This window comes from Populus alba, chromosome 15 (assembly GCF_005239225.2).
Source record: "Populus alba chromosome 15, ASM523922v2, whole genome shotgun sequence".
NCBI classification, from domain to species: Eukaryota; Viridiplantae; Streptophyta; class Magnoliopsida; order Malpighiales; family Salicaceae; genus Populus; species Populus alba.
The window spans coordinates 14,740,410-14,759,331 of record NC_133298.1 but is presented as its reverse complement, the minus strand read 5'-3'; the positions used below and the strand labels follow the sequence as shown (position 1 = coordinate 14,759,331).

At 36.6% G+C, this 18,922-nt stretch overlaps 3 protein-coding genes across 4 annotated transcripts; 2 read left to right on the top strand and 1 right to left on the bottom strand.

The window, feature by feature from the left end:
* Positions 1 to 363: 363 nt before the first annotated feature.
* LOC118057467 (uncharacterized) lies at positions 364 to 2,461 on the top strand. The gene is made up of 2 exons (XM_035070048.2): positions 364 to 623; positions 1,823 to 2,461. Exons 1-2 carry the CDS (start codon positions 415 to 417, stop codon positions 2,274 to 2,276), a joined length of 663 nt encoding a protein of 220 aa, XP_034925939.1. The 5' UTR covers positions 364 to 414; the 3' UTR covers positions 2,277 to 2,461.
* LOC118057468 (probable apyrase 7) lies at positions 2,074 to 6,311 on the bottom strand. The gene is made up of 2 exons (XM_035070049.2): positions 4,821 to 6,311; positions 2,074 to 4,037 (listed from the first exon to the last, which is right to left on the bottom strand). Exons 1-2 carry the CDS (start codon positions 5,971 to 5,973, stop codon positions 3,490 to 3,492), a joined length of 1,701 nt encoding a protein of 566 aa, XP_034925940.1. The 5' UTR covers positions 5,974 to 6,311; the 3' UTR covers positions 2,074 to 3,489.
* A 2,637-nt stretch (positions 6,312 to 8,948) lies between these two features.
* LOC118057469 (protein MODIFIER OF SNC1 1) lies at positions 8,949 to 18,490 on the top strand. 2 transcript variants are annotated; one of them, XM_035070052.2, is made up of 11 exons: positions 8,949 to 9,243; positions 10,451 to 10,527; positions 10,934 to 11,014; positions 11,110 to 11,154; positions 11,320 to 11,695; positions 13,191 to 13,293; positions 13,792 to 13,869; positions 14,037 to 15,348; positions 15,437 to 15,695; positions 15,791 to 18,141; positions 18,222 to 18,490. In XM_035070052.2, the coding sequence occupies exons 2-10, from the start codon at positions 10,496 to 10,498 to the stop codon at positions 18,059 to 18,061; spliced, it is 4,557 nt and encodes a 1,518-aa protein (XP_034925943.1). In that variant the 5' UTR covers positions 8,949 to 9,243; positions 10,451 to 10,495; the 3' UTR covers positions 18,062 to 18,141; positions 18,222 to 18,490. The 2 variants fall into 2 exon arrangements, with proteins under 2 accessions (XP_034925943.1, XP_034925941.1); XM_035070050.2 differs by having other exon boundaries at positions 15,437 to 15,701.
* Positions 18,491 to 18,922: the final 432 nt, after the last annotated feature.

Here is an 18,922-nt window from a genome sequence, read left to right as displayed (position 1 = left end):
TTATAATTTTTAACATGAAAAAAAAAAATAGCTTGTAGTCCAAAACTAGAATCAAGGACTCAGAGGGCTGAAAATGAAGTAATTATCCGTTATTTTATGCTATAATTTTGTATATTTTCATAAAAAAAATTAATATATATTATGATTATGAATTATGATATCATAATTTCCAATAATAACATATAATTAATATCGCTATTTTAAAACACTATTTTTAAAAATATCTTATTTCACCGAAACATTTTGCTTTTATTTTAATTCTGTGTGCTCATTTCCCGGATGGCAAAAGTCAAACAGAACAGACAGCACTAGGGACAAAGTTGTAAATTCGTTTTCCAGACATAGTTTAGTGTTGAAACAGACGCAGACTTCCAGTTGATTCCTCTAGTCAGACAGACAGAGAGTGAAAGAGCGATGGAGAAACCAAGGTGGTGGTTGTTTCTGTTACCTGGTATTGTAGTGTTGGATTTGGTTTGTCTTTGCAAGGCAATCGAATCGCCACAGTATGCAGTGGTGCACGCGGAATCAGATTTTGAGGTCAGATTATATGTGAATTCCACATGGATGTCTGCTCCAGTTAATGAACTCTCCTTTGAGAAAGCCACGTTGTTTGGCTTTCACAGGTAACTCCTATTCTCAAGAACTCCATGAATTTTATGTTCATATCTAGTTTGATGCTTTGATTGCTTAGAGAAAAGTTTGATTCTTTTAAAACTTTGGTTTGGTTGGTATTAACTTTCACAGCAGATATTTTTTTGGTTGCTCACTTGTTTCATGATTGTAGAGAATAAGATTGTTGAAAGAACTATGTTTGCGCAGAAAGTGGGAAAATGAATAAAGTCGGGATTTTGAGTCATGGGGTTTTGTTTTTTTCCAGGTATTGTGTGTTTTGAGACAGATTTTGGGAATTTGTTACTTTTGATTTTTTATGATTAGGATGACGAAGATATAATTTCAAATCTCGATTTTGTGATTTTAATCATCTCTGACTTGAGAGGTAAATGTTAGCACATGATTTTATAATAATTTAACTAGGTAGAATAGTTGGGTATAGGTTGCAATTTTCCTCCAGGCTCATGGAGCTACCATTTCTTGACTATGTTCTTCTGACTGAAAAAAAAACTGAAAAAAAAATAGAAAGTAGTGATGGCAATAAGCTAATTGACCCTCCATGTTGGAACTCTTTTTTTATTTGAATTTGTATTTTCCTTGATCTCTTATCATCTTTTATGTAACTGAAGTCATTAGTTTTGATGTTTCTGCTTCTACTATAACCTTAATGGAAGAAGTAGGAATGAGGAGGCTAAAGTGGTAAAGAATGACTAAGCATAACTACAGGTTACACCAAATTGATCTAGATAGTAGATATGTAATTTTATCGGTTTAAAGATTGTAATATTGCAGTTCAGATGTTCAATGGCTTTCTGTGAATACAGTAAACAATATGCGCCAACATGTAATTCTTAAAATAAGCATTCATCTTTTTCATTCAACCAGGTAAGCTTTTTGTAAAAACAGGTAAGTTGGCTTGACGATGGGGATGAATCTGCAATCTTAGCAAGCTTGCTTGCACAAAGCCACTTCTCTCCATGTTTTGGAGCCACAGACCACAGCAAATACTAATGTAGTTTTAGGAGGACAGGGTGGAAATAGCAGCATTTAGTAACAATATAAAAAAACATGATAGCTGCTTCCTTAAAGCAGAATGGTAAAGGTTTATTTGGGATTGGTTGTGCCTCTTTTTCTATATTTTTGTAATTTCTAATCTTCCTTTGGAAGTCTAATTCATTTGCTTGATATTATCCTGTTGTTCTTTTATCAGGTTGTTTCAATACATCCAAGGTGCCAATCTAAATTGTTCGAGGATTGCGATGACAGCTCCCGTTGTGACTAGCATAGTCCCAGGAGCCGGGCCCTTTCAATCATCAGCCTACAACGTTCGATTTTACTTGCCTGTGAAATTCCAAGCTGACCCACCAGTCCCCCTTGATGAACTGCACCTGAAACCATACACATGGAACAGTCGTTGTGTTGCTGTGAGGAAGTTCTCTGGATATGCGAAGGATGAGAATGTTGCAAGAGAAGCAAAACGACTCGCTGTCAGCTTGAGCACGTCTCCGTGGGTTAACGTAACTTCCACTGACAGCAATGGTTCCTATTCGATTGCTCAGTACGATTCTCCATTTCAGTTTATCCATCGTACCAATGAAGTATGGGCAGATATAAAAGCACCCGGAGCAAATGGTTGCCAATCCAGTGGAATAGCCTCATACTGAGGAATTGTGGATTGGACGGGCATGAAAGTTTGGAATCTGCATACTGTAGTACTTTCCTTATCCTTGTAAATATGTTGTAAATATGTTATCAAGTTATATGTAAAACATGCTGTCCAACGTTTTCCAGTTCAGCTTGTACGTCGATACCATATAAACTTAATGGATGTGTGTATTTTTATCGTTTATTAGCATCTTTCTTTGTTAAATATATTGGTTTGTGGACAGTGAACTTCATTCAATAGGGCATTGCTGAGAGAATCAATCTTGTTTTTGTGTTTGATCAGCATCAGAAGGGTGTTTTACGTCACTGCAAAGACTTCTAGATTTATTGTACCAGCTTGAAATTGCCTCAAATTGCCAATTTCAAGGATAAAATTGAAATAAAGCAATTTCCAGGTGAACATTTTGAACACTGAGGCAGTCTCGGTAGCAAAAATAGACCTGCTAATTCCTGCAAAAGGACAGCTAGAAATGGTTTTTAACCATTGGATAATGAATATCACTTAGGATCATTTGTATTATACAAGTCATTACGTAATCCTCAGCCCAAAATTTCGAGCACGTAATCTTGCAGTTAACAGTGAGAGTTTCTGAGAAGTTTGTCCTGTGGTTGCTAGTTTGAATAATGGACGGCTAAAATGCATTGGCTAACCCGTGAGTGGCTGGGATAGCAACAACCGCCAAAAAGAGCAAAGGAAAAAGGGTTAAAGATCACACAACACAAACACACAGACCAACTTCCCATAGAAATCCATTCACTAACCTCTCCACCTGAGTTTAAAGAATCATTCACAAACTTTTTTACTTGATTTCAGAATGCAGTACCACATGCAGTACAGAATTCCAGACAAGGAAAGTAACAAGAGAAATCAAATTAAAAGAAAAACAGGAGACATTTCCGAATGCATGCTACAACACAGCAGGACATTCACACGGTTGCAAGCAATATGAAAAGCAGATTAGCACTTCAAGCGGTTGTTTGAAATATCTTGTTGCATGCTGATATTCTCTTATTTAACAATATTTTGTTTCATAGGCTGATCTACTTCTTTCAATTTTTCTTTCGTGCAGCTATACTTAATAGCATCGTTGCCTATCACAGTCATTTTCCACTCAAGACACGCTTCACCTTAGAAAGCTAGCATTCTGCAGTCATTCTTGAACCACAAATCCCACTGACAATTCTGTTAGCTCATGTTGTTGTGACCAAACATTAGTTTGGACGGAGTTTAGGATGAACATAAGATGGCAAAGATAGTCTGACAGCAGGAATCTTCTTGCCCGGCATAGGCAACTTGATTTGATTATAGTAAACAATAAATGAAATAAACAGAAGTAGAAGGAACAAAAGGACGGAGGAATATAGAACCTCCTTACTTTTCAGGGATAAAATGGTTGTTTCGGTAGAGCTTGGCCATGGTTTCTCCACTTCAACTAGTGAAGCTCCTAAAGTCCAAGATAGATCTCCAGGACCAAACACTATTTCTTTATCACCAAGACACAAAGCATCCTCAATGAGCGATGCCATATAAGGCACCCGGAAACAATATTTGCCAATGTTGTTTTGGTTTCCAGAAGTGTTGCTCGAGTCAGACCATGATTTTGAACACATTGAACACATCTGCTGACCCTTCTCCCAAATCTTAGTCAAATTAGCTATTGGTGCCAGATCTAACATGTTGTAAACAGCAAAAAATCCAGATAATGCATGAAATCGTCTCGAGGGGTGGGTTCCAGCTATTAAATTTAGAGTGCCACTACCTGCAAAATACAAATGGAAGTTACAGAGACAGTTTTTTGCATAAATATCTATAAGTTTACTTCAATCAGAGATGGCAAGCATTGTTAAAGAAGCATACTGCATAAAACCTCTTGTTGGAAAAGACCAATTTAAGAACAAAATTTCTTCAATGAGCACGTTTTACTTGAGCTTATAAGAAACAATTGACAAAATGCAGTCAAGTAAAATTGTAGTCAGCCCGATACATAACATGCATTAATCATGCTTCTTTGATGCTTCTTCTGGACATGCAAAATAGCAAGCCTAAACTGTAAATGTTTTTTTATCAGATGTAAGGGTTATGTTATATTAGCAGGTGCATGTTACAATTCAAACCCAAATATTTTCCAGATGAATAAACAGCTCTAATGCAAGCAAAATTGTGCAGAGAATTCCTCTCTTTTTTTTTAATCCAGGAAAAAGTTTCTTCAAGTTTTCAAGCATCACTTAGTTCGTTTTCTTTGCCATGTAATTGAGGGGCCATGGGTGCTAGACAACAAGGCTTCCCCATTTCAACAATATAAACACGACATCCTTGACCATAAGAAACCAAATTTAGAAAACTATATAGGACTATTACAATGAAGAGCACCGAGATGTAATTATTTTTCATACATAAATATAATACTGAAAGAGGTGGTGATGATTCAAGACATCATCACGTGAAAATTGAGAACCAAAGCAGCATATTCACCAGCATTTAAGTGTCAAAAACTTATTTTAAACAACGAATAGTGGGAACTGAAATAAAGTTTTGAACTTACCAAATGAAGACAGGCCAGTTTTGCAATTATTGAGATCAGTTGGCTGTGACCAATCCAAACTGCTTAAGTTGAGAGCAGCAGCCCTTGCAATCCCTTTGCATATCTCCCAATCTGGGTCTCCAACCAGGTGAGTATTACTAAATTCACTTTTATGCGTTTGAATGCTCAAATTCTTTTGATAAGGGGCATTCATCCCATCACAGACATAGCAAGAATAATTTCGCTGAAAACCAAAACCAAGACAAGGATGCCTAACTTCATATCTTTCATTATTACCTCTTCCATCTGGCTGGACCTGACTAAGCATGGCAACTGTCCTATCAAATGCCTCATTCAAACCAAATGATGATAATGAGAATGCTAAAATATAATGTTCAACCAATCCAATCTTTGACCTTATCAAATTAGCATCATTTCTTCCAGCACCATGTACTTCCATTACAACTTGCAACGATGAACCTCCCAAATCAAGAAGTCCTAACGTAGGCCCCATCGAGGAATTCCCTAGACTCCCCATTTTATAGTTCAAAGCCACCCAACCATAATACGCTTCTTCCTTCCCACTCAAGACCCTTATCCAACTTTTCTTAGAAACAAATGAGTGTTCCTTAACAACATCCTCCACGTCATCCAAAACCTGCCTAGCATCCTCAATTAGCAACCTCCTCAGTCCAGCAGTAGCCAAGACAAAAATGGGAGTGTCTCCATGTCTTTCACGAGGCACCCACTGTTCTGCCCGTAGGATCAATGGTTCTAACGACAGCCTCACTCCCGTGGAGTTGCCAACAAACTTATCTAAACCTGGCTCAGTTTGCACACAATGATACTTGCAAGAACTTCCCCTAGACAGACTCTGAGTTGAATTGTCAGGATAAGAATGCACTAAAATTGGCAAATCCCAATTACTTAAACTTGCTGGTTTCCACCATTTATACACATTAACTCGCGTCCCAGTGCTTCCACAATCCACAACAACCGTATAATGATAAAAACCACTCTTCACTACAGCTTTCCCAGCTTTATTAGATGCAAAATAAACACCAAGCAACAACAACAAAATCACTATACAAACTCCACATATTTTCAAAATCCATTTATAATGAGAAAAACCCATGATATGGAGATAAAGTTTGGAAGGTGATTTGGGTTCCATAGCTGAATTCTCAATGTTCCAAATCCTAACAAACCCTCATTCTCACTTTCATTAATAGCATCATAACTACGCAGTAACATTGATTTGAAGCATGCAAATTCAATCTGACATTATTTTTATGAAAAAGATTATGTTCAGATTTAACTAGAAATGAGATCAGATCACTTTTTACCTCTTTTACACTGTAATTGAAAGAATCTGGCTTCTGTTTTTGCAATGTCCTGTCTCTGAAAGTGAAGGTCGTTAAGTTTGCTTGACAATCACCATAGTCTACTCTGGATTGTTACCTTGAATTTTTCTTTTGGCTTTCATTTTAAGGAAAATCAACCAATCTACCCTTATTATTCTTTACAGGCCCTTATACGGAATTTACCAAATTTAATGGACTACGTTGAATTATTTACCGTTACCATTAGCACATGTAATGACCTTTTTTTTTCAGTCCCTGTATTTGAAAATATCTTTTTTTTTCAATGATAAGGGAAGGGTGGTTGATTGGCAAAATGATCCCTAACCTATTAGTCAAATCTAACTTAACCCCTCATCTTTGGATTTTCTGATTTTAATCTATCAAACCGTCAAGTCAAAGCAATCCATCGCTTTTGTTAGGTTTCCTCCCAATAAAATAATAAATAGAGACGTGTGAAAGCATATTATTTGTCAATAAAATGGTTTGTTTTTAGTATCTAACATAGAAACTGTATTATGTTGATTTAATAGTTTGAGGGACCAAATTATAAAATCAAAAGGTTCAGGGTTAAGTTGAATTTAACCAATAATTCAAAGGTCATTTTACCAGTTAGGCAGATATTATTGGACTAGTTTATGTATCAACTAAAATTAAATCTATTTTTTCATACCATCTTTATATTAACCTGGTGTATTTAAGGGAATAAATTTCCCTAAATGTTTGCATAGAAGTTTAAACTCGAGAAATAAAGGAAGGGAGAAAACCACCTATTGCATACATCATTTAGAATTTATATTTTTAATATTGACTTTGCCCATGTTTTTAATGACACTTAAAATCACTTAGATTAAAAAGATATTGTAATTTATTGAAAAATATTGTGAGACAAAAAATACTTTTTTATATTACATTTTACTTATCTTCTGTTAAAATAAATATTCTTTAATATTTTTGTTTGATTAAGAGTATTAGTTTTTATAATTACCAATAAAAAATAGTTGAGATTGATTATCAATAAAAAAAATACGAATGCAAGTTATTAATTGACAATCAAGTTATATTTAAAACATAACTTTTTACGGTTAACATTATTAAATGTTGCAGTATAATTAAAGTTTTAATACATATAATTGCTAGGAAGAGATGCCCGATATAAGATATAAATTGTATTAGGATTCACATTGTAAAATATTTATCTATCATAGAAAGTTTGTATAAGAATATGATTTATAGTTTATGTGAAACCAATTCTTATAATACTATAAATAGAATGTCTAGCAATTGAATACCATGGCTAGCCCAATGTAAATAATTTTTTTGCAAACTTTATGCAATTTATAATTTTAAATTTTAATATTTAATAATGGGTTGATTATAAATTAGATTTCATAATTTATTTCAGTTTGTTTTCTAAAAGATTATCAAAGCCTTATAACTTGAGTCACGAGTTTAATTGGTTGACTTGAATTGACTTAGGTGTTTTTTTATATATATTTTAATTATTTTTTTAATTTTATTTTTTAATATTGAACTGGTTGGAAATTGAGTTTATAATTTGTTTCAAATTTTTTTATATGGTTATCCATATCTCATGACTCAGGTTTGACATATTAACCCAGGTTAACTCGACTAATTTTTCTAATTAAATTTTGTTTTCAATTTGATCATTTAATAAGGTTAATTGTGAATTAACCTTAATACCAATTTTTATTTCTTCTTATTAGGTTATCAGGGTCTTGTGGCCTGAATTGAAAATTTGATATGTTAATCTAGGTTTTATTCAAGTAATCCGAGTTGATTCAAGTAAATCTAATATATTATTGTTTTAATATTTTTTTTAAAAATATATCATCTTAATTTTTTTTTATCAAACCATATTTTAATTGATTGTTCAGGTTATTTTTGGAGTTGTAATGTCGATTATATCATATCAAGTTAACCTCTATATAATTTAATTTTGGGATAATTATAAAAACCCTTGTATAGTTTGATTTGAATTTTTAATTTCCCTTTAGACTTTCATTAATTACTTTAAATCCTATAATTTATATGTTTAATAACAATTTACATCTTTAACAATGCATTTTATTTGAATTTTTTATTTGATTAATAATATAAAATATAATTTATGAAAATATAGAGGAAAAGTAAAATTCCGATCAAACAAACTATATATATATTTTTTTAACTATCCTTTTAATTTTTTCTACTAAAAAATATATTAACAATATTTAAATATTATTTTTATATTTACTAAAAGTTTAATCTGACCGCCGCATAAACATAATTATCAATAAAATGTCAATCAAATTTTTGTCTCTCGTGTTAAAATTAGATATCATACTGGATAATGTACGTGTAGAACTTGTCTCGGTAATGCTCTATATACGAGTACAAATTAGAATACGTGCTATGTAGACACCAATCCGATTTAATTTCCTCATGAAATTTATACCCGACACGTGTACTCTGTTGGTTCGTAGTTTTACCTCTACTCTCTCTCTCTCTCTCTCTCTCTATATATATATATATATATATATATATATATAAATATATTGTTTTTCTTTTTTAATTGTTTTCTTAGCCCGATTAATTTTCCTCCCTCCGGCTTTATTTGTTCTCCAGCGAGCTAACTTCGATTATCATCATTATCTGTAATTACCAAACATTAACACTCATTTATTCACCATCAAAATAATCCAAATCCATTGTATTTATTTATTTGTTTGTTTATTTATTTTTTCGAGTTAGAAGGAGAGAGAGAGAGAAAAAGGTTCCATGTCAAATATCAGGGCCACAACCATCAAACCATCCTCTTTCCCTTCTTTAGTTTTCTCTCCTTTTCTCCTCTCTAGCGGATCTAAGTGAAAAATATAAAACATAAATAAATAAAGCGAGCTCTCACTCTTTTCAATCGTTGCTTTCTCCCTGCACGGATCTCTTTTCCCTTCCCGATCTCATACGAAGCCCTTGAGAGAAATTTATTTCCTCTCTCTCTCCCCGCTTTATACTCTCCGCTAGGGTTTCCAAAAAAAAAAAACTAATCAAGCAAAAATAGAACGAAAGGAATCAAATCTCAGGCAAGGAGTTCTCTATTTTATTGTTTGTTATTAATAAACGTGTCTGTTTGCCTGCCGAGAAATTGCCGGAAAAAGGAAGGAAAATATAATGGTTTTTATTATTTTTAATAAAAATTGTACTTAGCTTTTGTGCTTCTTAGTTTCTGTTTGCTTTATAATTACGATTGATCCGATTCGTTGTTTATTCGGGCGAGGCTCCTAGATTTTTCTGTAGAATATGTGACTTGATCTTCTAATTTCTCTTAGCTCTAATAAATAAATAAATAAATTAATAGTATATTTTTTTGGCTTATTTTTAAATTTTCAATGGATTGTAGTTAAAGCGAAACTGTAGATTGGAATTATATCTTGGTGATAAGAGAGGAACCTTTTTGCATTTTGGGTTCAGAATATCGAAAGTGAATATAAGATAGGGCATGATTTTAGGGTTTAGAATGTTGAGAAATCTAAATTCCGTTAATTGATCAAGTTGGAAATGTTGCGAAGAGGTTATGCACGGTTAGTTAACTATTTGGATTTAGCAAGTTTTTCTGTAATGCATTATCAAGGAAGTGTCGCATGTGTTATTGTCCTCTATAGAACACTCAACTCTGCTAATTCTGTTCCCCACCAAACTATACCAGGTTGCCTGCATGAGTTCTTTTCGTCCTATAGCAATCAAAATTTATGATTAGTAGTTAACCACTAGTTTTTGATGCCCAATTGATTCAATTTTAGTCATCTTTTTTTATTCATATGGAATAGTATTCCAGACATTTATGCTGTTTTGTTTGTGCATTTTCTTGGTTTTGTTTGATTAAAATTTTGAATGAGTGAGGGAAGAAGTGTTTAGTGGCTTTAGTGGAAATTTAGGCACTAGTAACCAGTAACAGAGCAGTGATTCAAGGAAGATCCTAATGGTCTATCGATAGTAGTTAAAGGGAAAATTTAACATGAAAATTATAATTTGGATGTCAAAGAGGGAGCAATGAGTGTGTGTTTATTGGGTTTTGTTTTGTGCGGACTAAGATTCCAGAAATTTTTTTTGTATGGATCAGTCTTTTTTTGTGCATGCTTTGGTAGCCCCCCCCCCCCCTTCCCCTCTTATTGAAGAAAAAATCATGTATGTCATTATTCACTGCACATAAAATGCTTACCATCCTTTTACCATGGTCTTTATAGTGATGCATCATTTTGATGTAGTTTATCTTTTTCTTTATCTTCCTAGATTGTGTCGAAGTCTTTTGGATGACCTTGCTAAGACTACTGAATTATGACATCAAGTACGTTGACCGGAGATCGCAGGTATGGGGTTTATATGTGTTTTCATGTCCTTCAAAATAAACTATCATCTTTAAGCATGTGTTTGGTTTTGCATGGGCCAGTGGGAGGACAGACAGTTTTTTCTCATGGTATTGATATTACCCCTCTAAAACTTGTGCGATATTGGCTTACAGGGGCATTACCATTTTATCAAGATTGTTAGGCGCACCATACTTCATAGAATCCATGCATATTTTATATTGCATTTGACATGCTCACATTTAAAAGTGCTGTGGTTTGGATTTGGCAGTGTGGGCATCTTTATTTATGTTTTACGTTTGTGCTTATTGGCAGCTTCCAACCTCTATGTCTGAATGGTTTTGATCTTGAAATTATTGTGTTTAACCAACAAATTTATGAATTGTTATCTAAAAATGAGTGTCTGCAGATATGCTCCTGCAAGAAGAGGTGGCATGACAAGTTTGGGGAAAATCGCTGTTCCCAAACCAATAAACCTACCCAGCCAAAGGTATTAGGTTTCTGCTGAATAAATTGTGGTTCTGTATGATGAGGCTCTTGGTTTACCTCCAATAAATTTTTATGTTTCCTCTCTGATGTTTCAAGGTTAGAAAATCATGGTCTGGACCCGAATGTTGAAATTGTGCCCAAGTGAGTAATTTATCTACCTTCTGGTTTTTTGATGCCCTTTTCTGGTTCTCTGCCATTATTCTTGTTTTTCCTTATGAAATGCTTTTGTGCCATTACTTTTGTTCTTCAGTATGAATGGATGTATATAGCTTGACTTGATCCTTAATTGCTTCCTAAACTTCACAGGGGTACCCATAGCTGGGGCACTAGATCATCTTCTTCCACTCCTAATGCCTGGGGTTCTTCAACGCTGTCTCCAAATACTGATGGTGGTAGTGGTTCACCAAGCCATCTGAGTGGTCGCCCCTCATCTGGTGGAAGTGGCACTCGACCATCAACTGCAAGCAGTGATAGAACCCACGATCCCATTGCTAGTGCATGGGGTACAAATTCTAGGCCATCTTCAGCATCAGGAGCTTTGACATCGAATCAAACATCATTTACATCATTGCGTCCTTGCAGTGCAGAAACAAGACCTGGCAGCTCGCAGTTATCCCGTTTCGCTGAGCCCTTATCTGATAATTCAGCGGCTTGGGTTGCAACTGGAACAGCAGAAAAGTTGGTATGGTTTTCTTAAAGATCACCTTTTATACCATCTCATACTAATCACTTTGAAATGAAATTTTTTTGCTCATGTCATCAAGAATTTGCTCGGATAATTATCATCAACATATGGAATATATTTTTGTTTATGTAATGTTTGCTGGTGAAGTTTGTGCATTTCATTTTTGGCACTTTCGCTGGTATTGCAGTTCCTTGTACAAGTGGGCAGTTTCTACCGAACCCAACCTTTCAAACAAATCCTGAAACCAATGTAGTGAAAGGGAAAATAGCATCAATCAGGCAATAGGCTTCTGAATTGCTTGAGGAACTTGCTGCTAAATGGTGCTTGTTCGAGTGTAGTAGGCAACAGATTCTTAAATTAGTTGATTATATAGCTAGTAATATCTAGAATGGTAGCCATGAGATATTAATGAAAATTGTAGAGTTTTTCTGTTGGTAAACCCTGCAACAGCTCATTGGAATTGATTATAATAGGACCTTCTAAGTCATATGGAGGATTACATTCATCAAAAGGTATTGTAATTGAATGCATGTGAAGTTCATTGTTGGTTTGAATTACAATTTGTAGCCGTACTCCCTAAAACCTCTCTTATCAAGCTTCTTCTTTAATACATTTGTTGAGTGCTTTCTTCTTGTGTTATGAATGCATGTTGTAGCTTCCTCATGTGATCTCTTAAATTACAATTCCAATCAATGAACTCAAAATCCTTAGATGGGCATCCACATGCTAGATTGTAATGGTTGTAGCTAGAAATCCCCATGTTTTCACAGTAGAAATCCATATTGATCAAGTTATCCACACAACAAGGTTATGGCTTCCCTACCCATTGGAGAGCTATAAATTTTCAAATTGTTATTGATCTAATGCCGATACATTTATCTACTCTCTGTAATTACCAGTTTTTTTCCCCATACATGTCTGCAAAGGGCTGCTTGTTATTGTAAACCTTTTTTTTACTCGTTGATTGTATTTATGTAATGATAAGATCCTTTAACCAATTTGTTAATGAACACTCTTTTTGGAGGATGTAAAGCATTATTTCTATATAAACTATAGAATGATAGGTGTTGCAACATGGTAATTTTAGGGTTCAAGGGAAAACACTTTAAAAAGATGGGGAATAAAGCATAATTGGATTCATAATTGAGTGTGCTGTCATATTTGTGTATGACTTTTCTTATTTTATTTGATGAAGAAAGTCTTAGTCATTTACATTAGAAATCATGGTTATTATTATGATATCTTGAAGGAATAGTAGTTGATATCTTGAAAGATTGTCCAAGGAGGTTAGATTTGGTTTACTGATTAAAAACATTGGGTTGGGCCATTTGGCAGAATTATTCATGTAACTCACATTCTATGTGCTTGACCCTTCTCAACAACCCAAGCCAAGGCCAAACTAAATTTTATCTGGGTTTCTTGGGTTTGCTTTTGCACTTTTCTTTTATTAATTTGACTTGCCTTCTCAGTGTTATAACTGCTATACGTGCAGGGAGGGACATCCTCTAAGAGCGAGGGGTTTTCTTTGACTTCTGGAGATTTTCCAACACTTGGTTCAGAGAAAGAAAACTCTGGAAAAAACACGGAGTCCCAAGGTATACTTATATTGCCTTGCCCTTTAATACTATTGAATCATAATAAGAATTTGTGCTCATTCTGTGATTGGTTTATTGCTTTTAGACCTGCAGTGCTTCTTACAGTGCCAAGAAAACTTCATATCATTGTTTTAGTCTTTTAATCACATGTAGCTCAATTTCCTTGGTAGGTATCACCAAATTGTATTCATTATTATCTAAATGGCATGCTGATATTCCAAGATCTTATATTTATCAAAGTAATGCTACTTGTTTTGATTTTAAAAAGCTCATGTAAATTTTATTTTCTAGTGAGGATCAGAGGGAAGACTTATTGAATTGGCAATTTTTCTTTTTCTTTGGCACCAGTGAAGAAATTTGGATGGCCAATCTTATTCTCAAATAATGTTCACACATAAGATTTATGCTGTAGTCTATTCTAATGACATGTCTCCCATTCATGATCTGTCAAATACATAAATGATGATGTTAATTTCTTCATGAACTATTTAATTGCAGATCATGATTCTTACAGTCGTCCTGGTTCATCATCGGGTGGAGTAGCTCCAGGGAAAGAGAGTGCTGAAAATTCTGCAGGTTTGCATTTTTGGCACCAGACACTTATTTCTTTTAGGGATGCTGCCATCTCTTTCATGATGTAATCTTGCATGTTTGTGTGCATGCCTTAAATGTGACAATCGCCACTGCCTAGCTAAATAACGATAGTCATACTGTTTTTTTTTTTTTTTCCTTCTAATTTCTAGGTGATGCTTCTTTAAACACAAATGCAAAGATGGAACCTGCAAATTCTTGGAGAAGAGAGAATCCCATGTGCAGTGAAGATGGGTTGAGGCCTAGCATGGAGAAGTGGCACCCTGATCACCAATTGTATCCTAATTCTAATATTCGCCCACAGAATTATGATTCTTGGCATGCCCCCCCTGTAAATAACCCTCCAGGTGGTGTTTGGTACAGAGGACCTCCAGGTGGTCCACCTTTTGCGCCGCCAATAGCACCTGGTGGCTTTCCCATGGAGCCATTTCCTTATTACTGTCCACAGATTCCACCTACTGCTCTTGCCAACCCACAACAAGGTCCTCCACCAGGACCTGGACCAAGAGGACCCCATCCAACAAATGGAGATATGTACAGACCCCACATGCATGATGCTTTTATGCGTCCAGGCATGCCATTTCGTCCAGGCTTTTATCCTGGACCAGTTCCTTACGAGGGCTATTACGCTTCTCACATGGGCTACTGCAACTCCAATGATCGAGATATTCAGTTTATGGGAATGGCAGTGGGTCCTGCTCCATATAACAGATTTTCAGGTCAAAATGCTCCTGATCCTGGAAATTCCCATGGAAGGCCAGGTGGATATGGTCCTCCTAGTGGTCACACAATGGTTCCAGAACAACTCGAATCTGGTCATCCACAAGATACTCGTGGACCATGCAAAGTTCTTCTGAGGCAGCATGATGGTTTAGAGGGAAAAGACAAAGAACAGAAGTGGGATGATATGATGGCAACCAATGCATCATATCCTGGGAAGGCAGACCATCAAAGAAAGTCATCATGGGAGAATGGCTGGAGTGCAGATGAGAAGAACAATAAAGAGAGGAATACAAGAAGAATTGGCGAAGAATTTTCTTCCGAGGCCAAAGGCAACCAAGGAGGTGTTAAAGTGAAACCTCTTGAACATGTAGGAAATTGGAAGGCAGCTGATGACAGTTCAGTTAAGAAACTGGAACATGCAGCATCTGGTTTTCCAGAAGTTTCAACCGCCCCAAAGGATCCTAGTCTAATCAGGAAAATAGAAGGTTTAAATGCAAAGGCCAGGGCCTCTGATGGAAGGCAAGAAGTTAAATTTGCTTCTGGTAGGGAGGAGCATAAGAATAGATTACAAGGTGGTAATGCCAGGTCTAATCATTCTGCAAATGAAGCTGGTAATAGTTATGCATCTCTTGAAAGAACTCATGTCTCTGGCATTAGCGACACTGCTTCCCATGAAGACCACATTTTTGCTGAAGATAAGAGCCATGAGGTAACAGGTGCTATCGGAACAGCAAGCGCCAGGTGTGTGTGTGTGTGTTTTCCTGCAGGCTTTTATTGATAATGAATCTGTTATTCCAATGGTGGACAACACTAATGTACAATTTCACAGGAGATCAACTCATGGTATGCATGGGAGACCTGATCATCATGGTAAAGGGAGATTCAGTACCCAAGAGGCTGAAGGGTGGCGGAGAAGATCCCATGTTGCAGACTTGCCGAGTGTGTTGTCGTCTTCTCATTTTGAAAGTTCTAATGTTCATAGGCAAGACCATAATCCTACAGAGGCAACTGAAAAGTCTGGGTCATATCATCAAGGGAAGGATGATGGAGAATCTGTGCCACCTCACTCTGATCCCAGTGATAGCCAGGTGCAAGTAATATATTTTTTTTTTACCTTTTGTTGTTTTTATAATTCCTTTTTTTATCTATCAGCATCTTTATTTGCTATTGTTTTTTTAATCAGCGTGCTAAGATGAAAGAGCTAGCCATTCAACGGGTTAAACAACGCGAGAAGGAAGAGGAGGAACGCGCTAGAGATCAAAAGGCCAAGGCACTTGCTAAATTGGCAGAGTTGAATAAGCGGACTAAGGCAGCGGAGAGTTTAAGTGAGCTGCTTCCAGGGATGCCGAAGGCCACCCACAAGGAATCTGTTGTGATACATGACCAATTGGAGCCACTGCAACAGGAAGCTAGTCGTGCTGATGGTGATCACCCTGATAATGCCCCAGAGACTTATGACAATAGAGCTTCTAAGCAGAAGCGTGTGAGCTACAGACAAAGGCTGAATGGTCCCTTGGAAAAGACTTGCAATGATAAGTTAATGACTTCTATAATTGAGGCACCAAAAAATGTTACTGATGTAGCAGCCAATGCTCCTGTTTCTATCGAGGGTGCAAATGAAATGACCACAAGCCCTGAATCGACTTTGCCCATCAACCCAACTGCCACGACCGAGTCTTCAGTACATCATGGTAGAAGAAAGAGCAAAACTGGAAAGAAGTACAAAGTGGAGGAGGCATCATCTATGGCAGTAGTTTTAACTGCAACCCTATCAAAAGAAATAACTGCTATAGACATTTCGGTTGAAAGTAGTAAGTCCAAGGCTTCTGAATCTGTGTCAGATCCAAGCGCCCAGACTGATTCCAGAGATGGAAATCAGTCTTTGGATCAACGCACATCATCACCAAATGAAGAAGTTCAAGGCAGAGTAAATAATCAGTGGAAATCTCAATATTCTCGCAGGATGCCGAGGAATCCACAAGCTAATAAATCAACTGAGAAATTCCAAAGTGGTGATGCTGTTATCTGGGCGCCTGTGCGGTCGCACAATAAAATTGAGGCTACTGATGAAGCCATTCAGAAGACTCTGGCTGATGCCATTAGGGAACCCATGAAGAGTGATCAGCAAGTGCAGAATAATACAAGAAATAAACGGGCAGAAATGGAAAGATACATTCCGAAGTCTGTAGCCAAAGAAATGGCTCAGCAAGGAAGTAGTCCCCATTCAGCGGCGCCATTAATCAATCAGATTACACCAGATGAGACTGTTGGAAGACCTGAATCTCGTTCTCTGGGCAATGAAAGTTCTCAAAGCTCTGCCACAGGTATGGGAAAGGTAGTATCCATTTTAGAATCTAAGAATGGGGATGGCAGGCAAAATAAGTCAGGAAAAAGGTATGGATCATGGCGCCAACGGGGTTCATCTGAATCAACTATGTTCTTTACAAGTAAAACTGTTCAAAAATCAATTGAGCATCAAGTCCAGAAACCTGATGTAAGTTCAGCGAAAGAGCAACTGGGTCATTCTGATGAATGGAGCGACTCTGATGGTTGGAACATTCCTGAAAAATCTGAGGTGCCCATCACTGTCCCTGCTATAAAAGATCATGGTGCAACAGCCAGAGGTAGGCGGCAATCATACAGGGGACATAAAGGCACGGGATGTAGCCATGATCCTGATGAGAAGAGAATTAATACTGGGGACGCTGAAAAGGTTCATGTCCAAACTTTAGGTTCAGAGATGCATCAAGCAGACTCAGCTGCAACTTCAAAAGAAAATCGTGCTGTTGGGGAACGACCAGCATCTCATTGGCAACCCAAATCCCAGCCAATTTCAGCAACTAATCATCCAGGAAGCAGGGCCAGTGGTGGTCAGAACACAGGCTCCGAAGTTGCTAGGGGTAATAAAAAGGATTCCACTTCTCAAAATGGTGTGCCAGTTCTGCCTCAACCTGACAAGGATATTGCTGCAGAGGCCCAGTCCCATCCTGATGGCTCTCTGTCTGCAAGGAGCAATTTGGAAGAAGATCCTAGCACTGGGCATCTAGAGGGTAAGAAGGAAAGGAAGATAGCATCACATAAAGGACATCCGGCTGAACCATCTCCTTTGAATATGGATTTTCAACAACGTGTGTCTTCAGGGTTCCGAAAAAATGGAAACCAAAACAGCCGCTTTGGCAGAGAGCATGATTCTCGTGGTGGCGAGTGGGGTGGTTCTGGGAAAGATAATGAGCACCATAACCGTGAAAGGCAGAGACAGAATTCACATTATGAGTACCAGCCAGTAGGGCCTCAGTATAATAACAAAGCTAACAATTATGAATCTTCAAAAGATGGTTCTCATAATTCTGTTGCAAGGTCCAGGGAGAGAGGTCAGAGTAACACAAGGCGTGGTGGGGGGAATTCTCATGGGCGGCAACCTGGTGGTGCTCGAGTAGATGCCAATTATGATTAGGGGTGAAACTCTTGAACGGGCTCTGGTGTGTCATAAACCATGCCTCCAATAAAAGTTTTGAGATGATCTCTCGCACTCAGGTATTCTAGTCGGGTATTAGTCATTTTCAATTGTAAATAATATTGGATCGTCATCAACTGATTGCATGGTACTTGAGCAGGGCTTGGAGCAAACAAAATGGCATCGCAAAAAAGAAAAGAAAAGAAAAGATAGAGAGGCAGGCAGGCATGAGGCACTCGGATATGGTTGATTTATTTTCTTATTTTTCAAATGTATTTGATCAGAACAGTGTTATTTTGTCGCAATGTGTTTGCTGTGGAACCCTAGATATGTTTTGAGCGGTGTATCTAGTGATCAATATTCTCCTTTATATGAACACTAGAAAGAATGAAGTAGAGGAGCTTTTCTGGTTCTCCCACTTTATCTCAATCTTCCATTCTTTAGCGTGTGACGTGCCCCTATATTTATTCATGTTTTTATTACGATGGTGCCATTTAGTCTCTGCGATGGTGCCTTTTAGTCTCCGCTATGGTGCTCTTGTAGGTTTTCTTCTTGATACGGTATTAAAAAAAAATAAATAAAAATAAATAGAAGTTGCCCATGAAGGGAATGTGCTCTGCCTGTAACTATTTCGAAAGTTAATTTGAGATTATAGATTCTCCCGAAGGGAGCAGGATGTGAATTTACTATCTTTCTTTTCTTCAACAAAAGCTTTGGGTTTTTAGCTAGGGAAATTACTTGGGAAGTAGGAAAGCATAACTGTCAAAAGCTTCCAACATGTGATTTTGGGATGAAGGAAAATGAAGGGTTTTCATTGTATGAATGATCATTTTTTATTTGGTCTGATTTAAAAAGAAAACT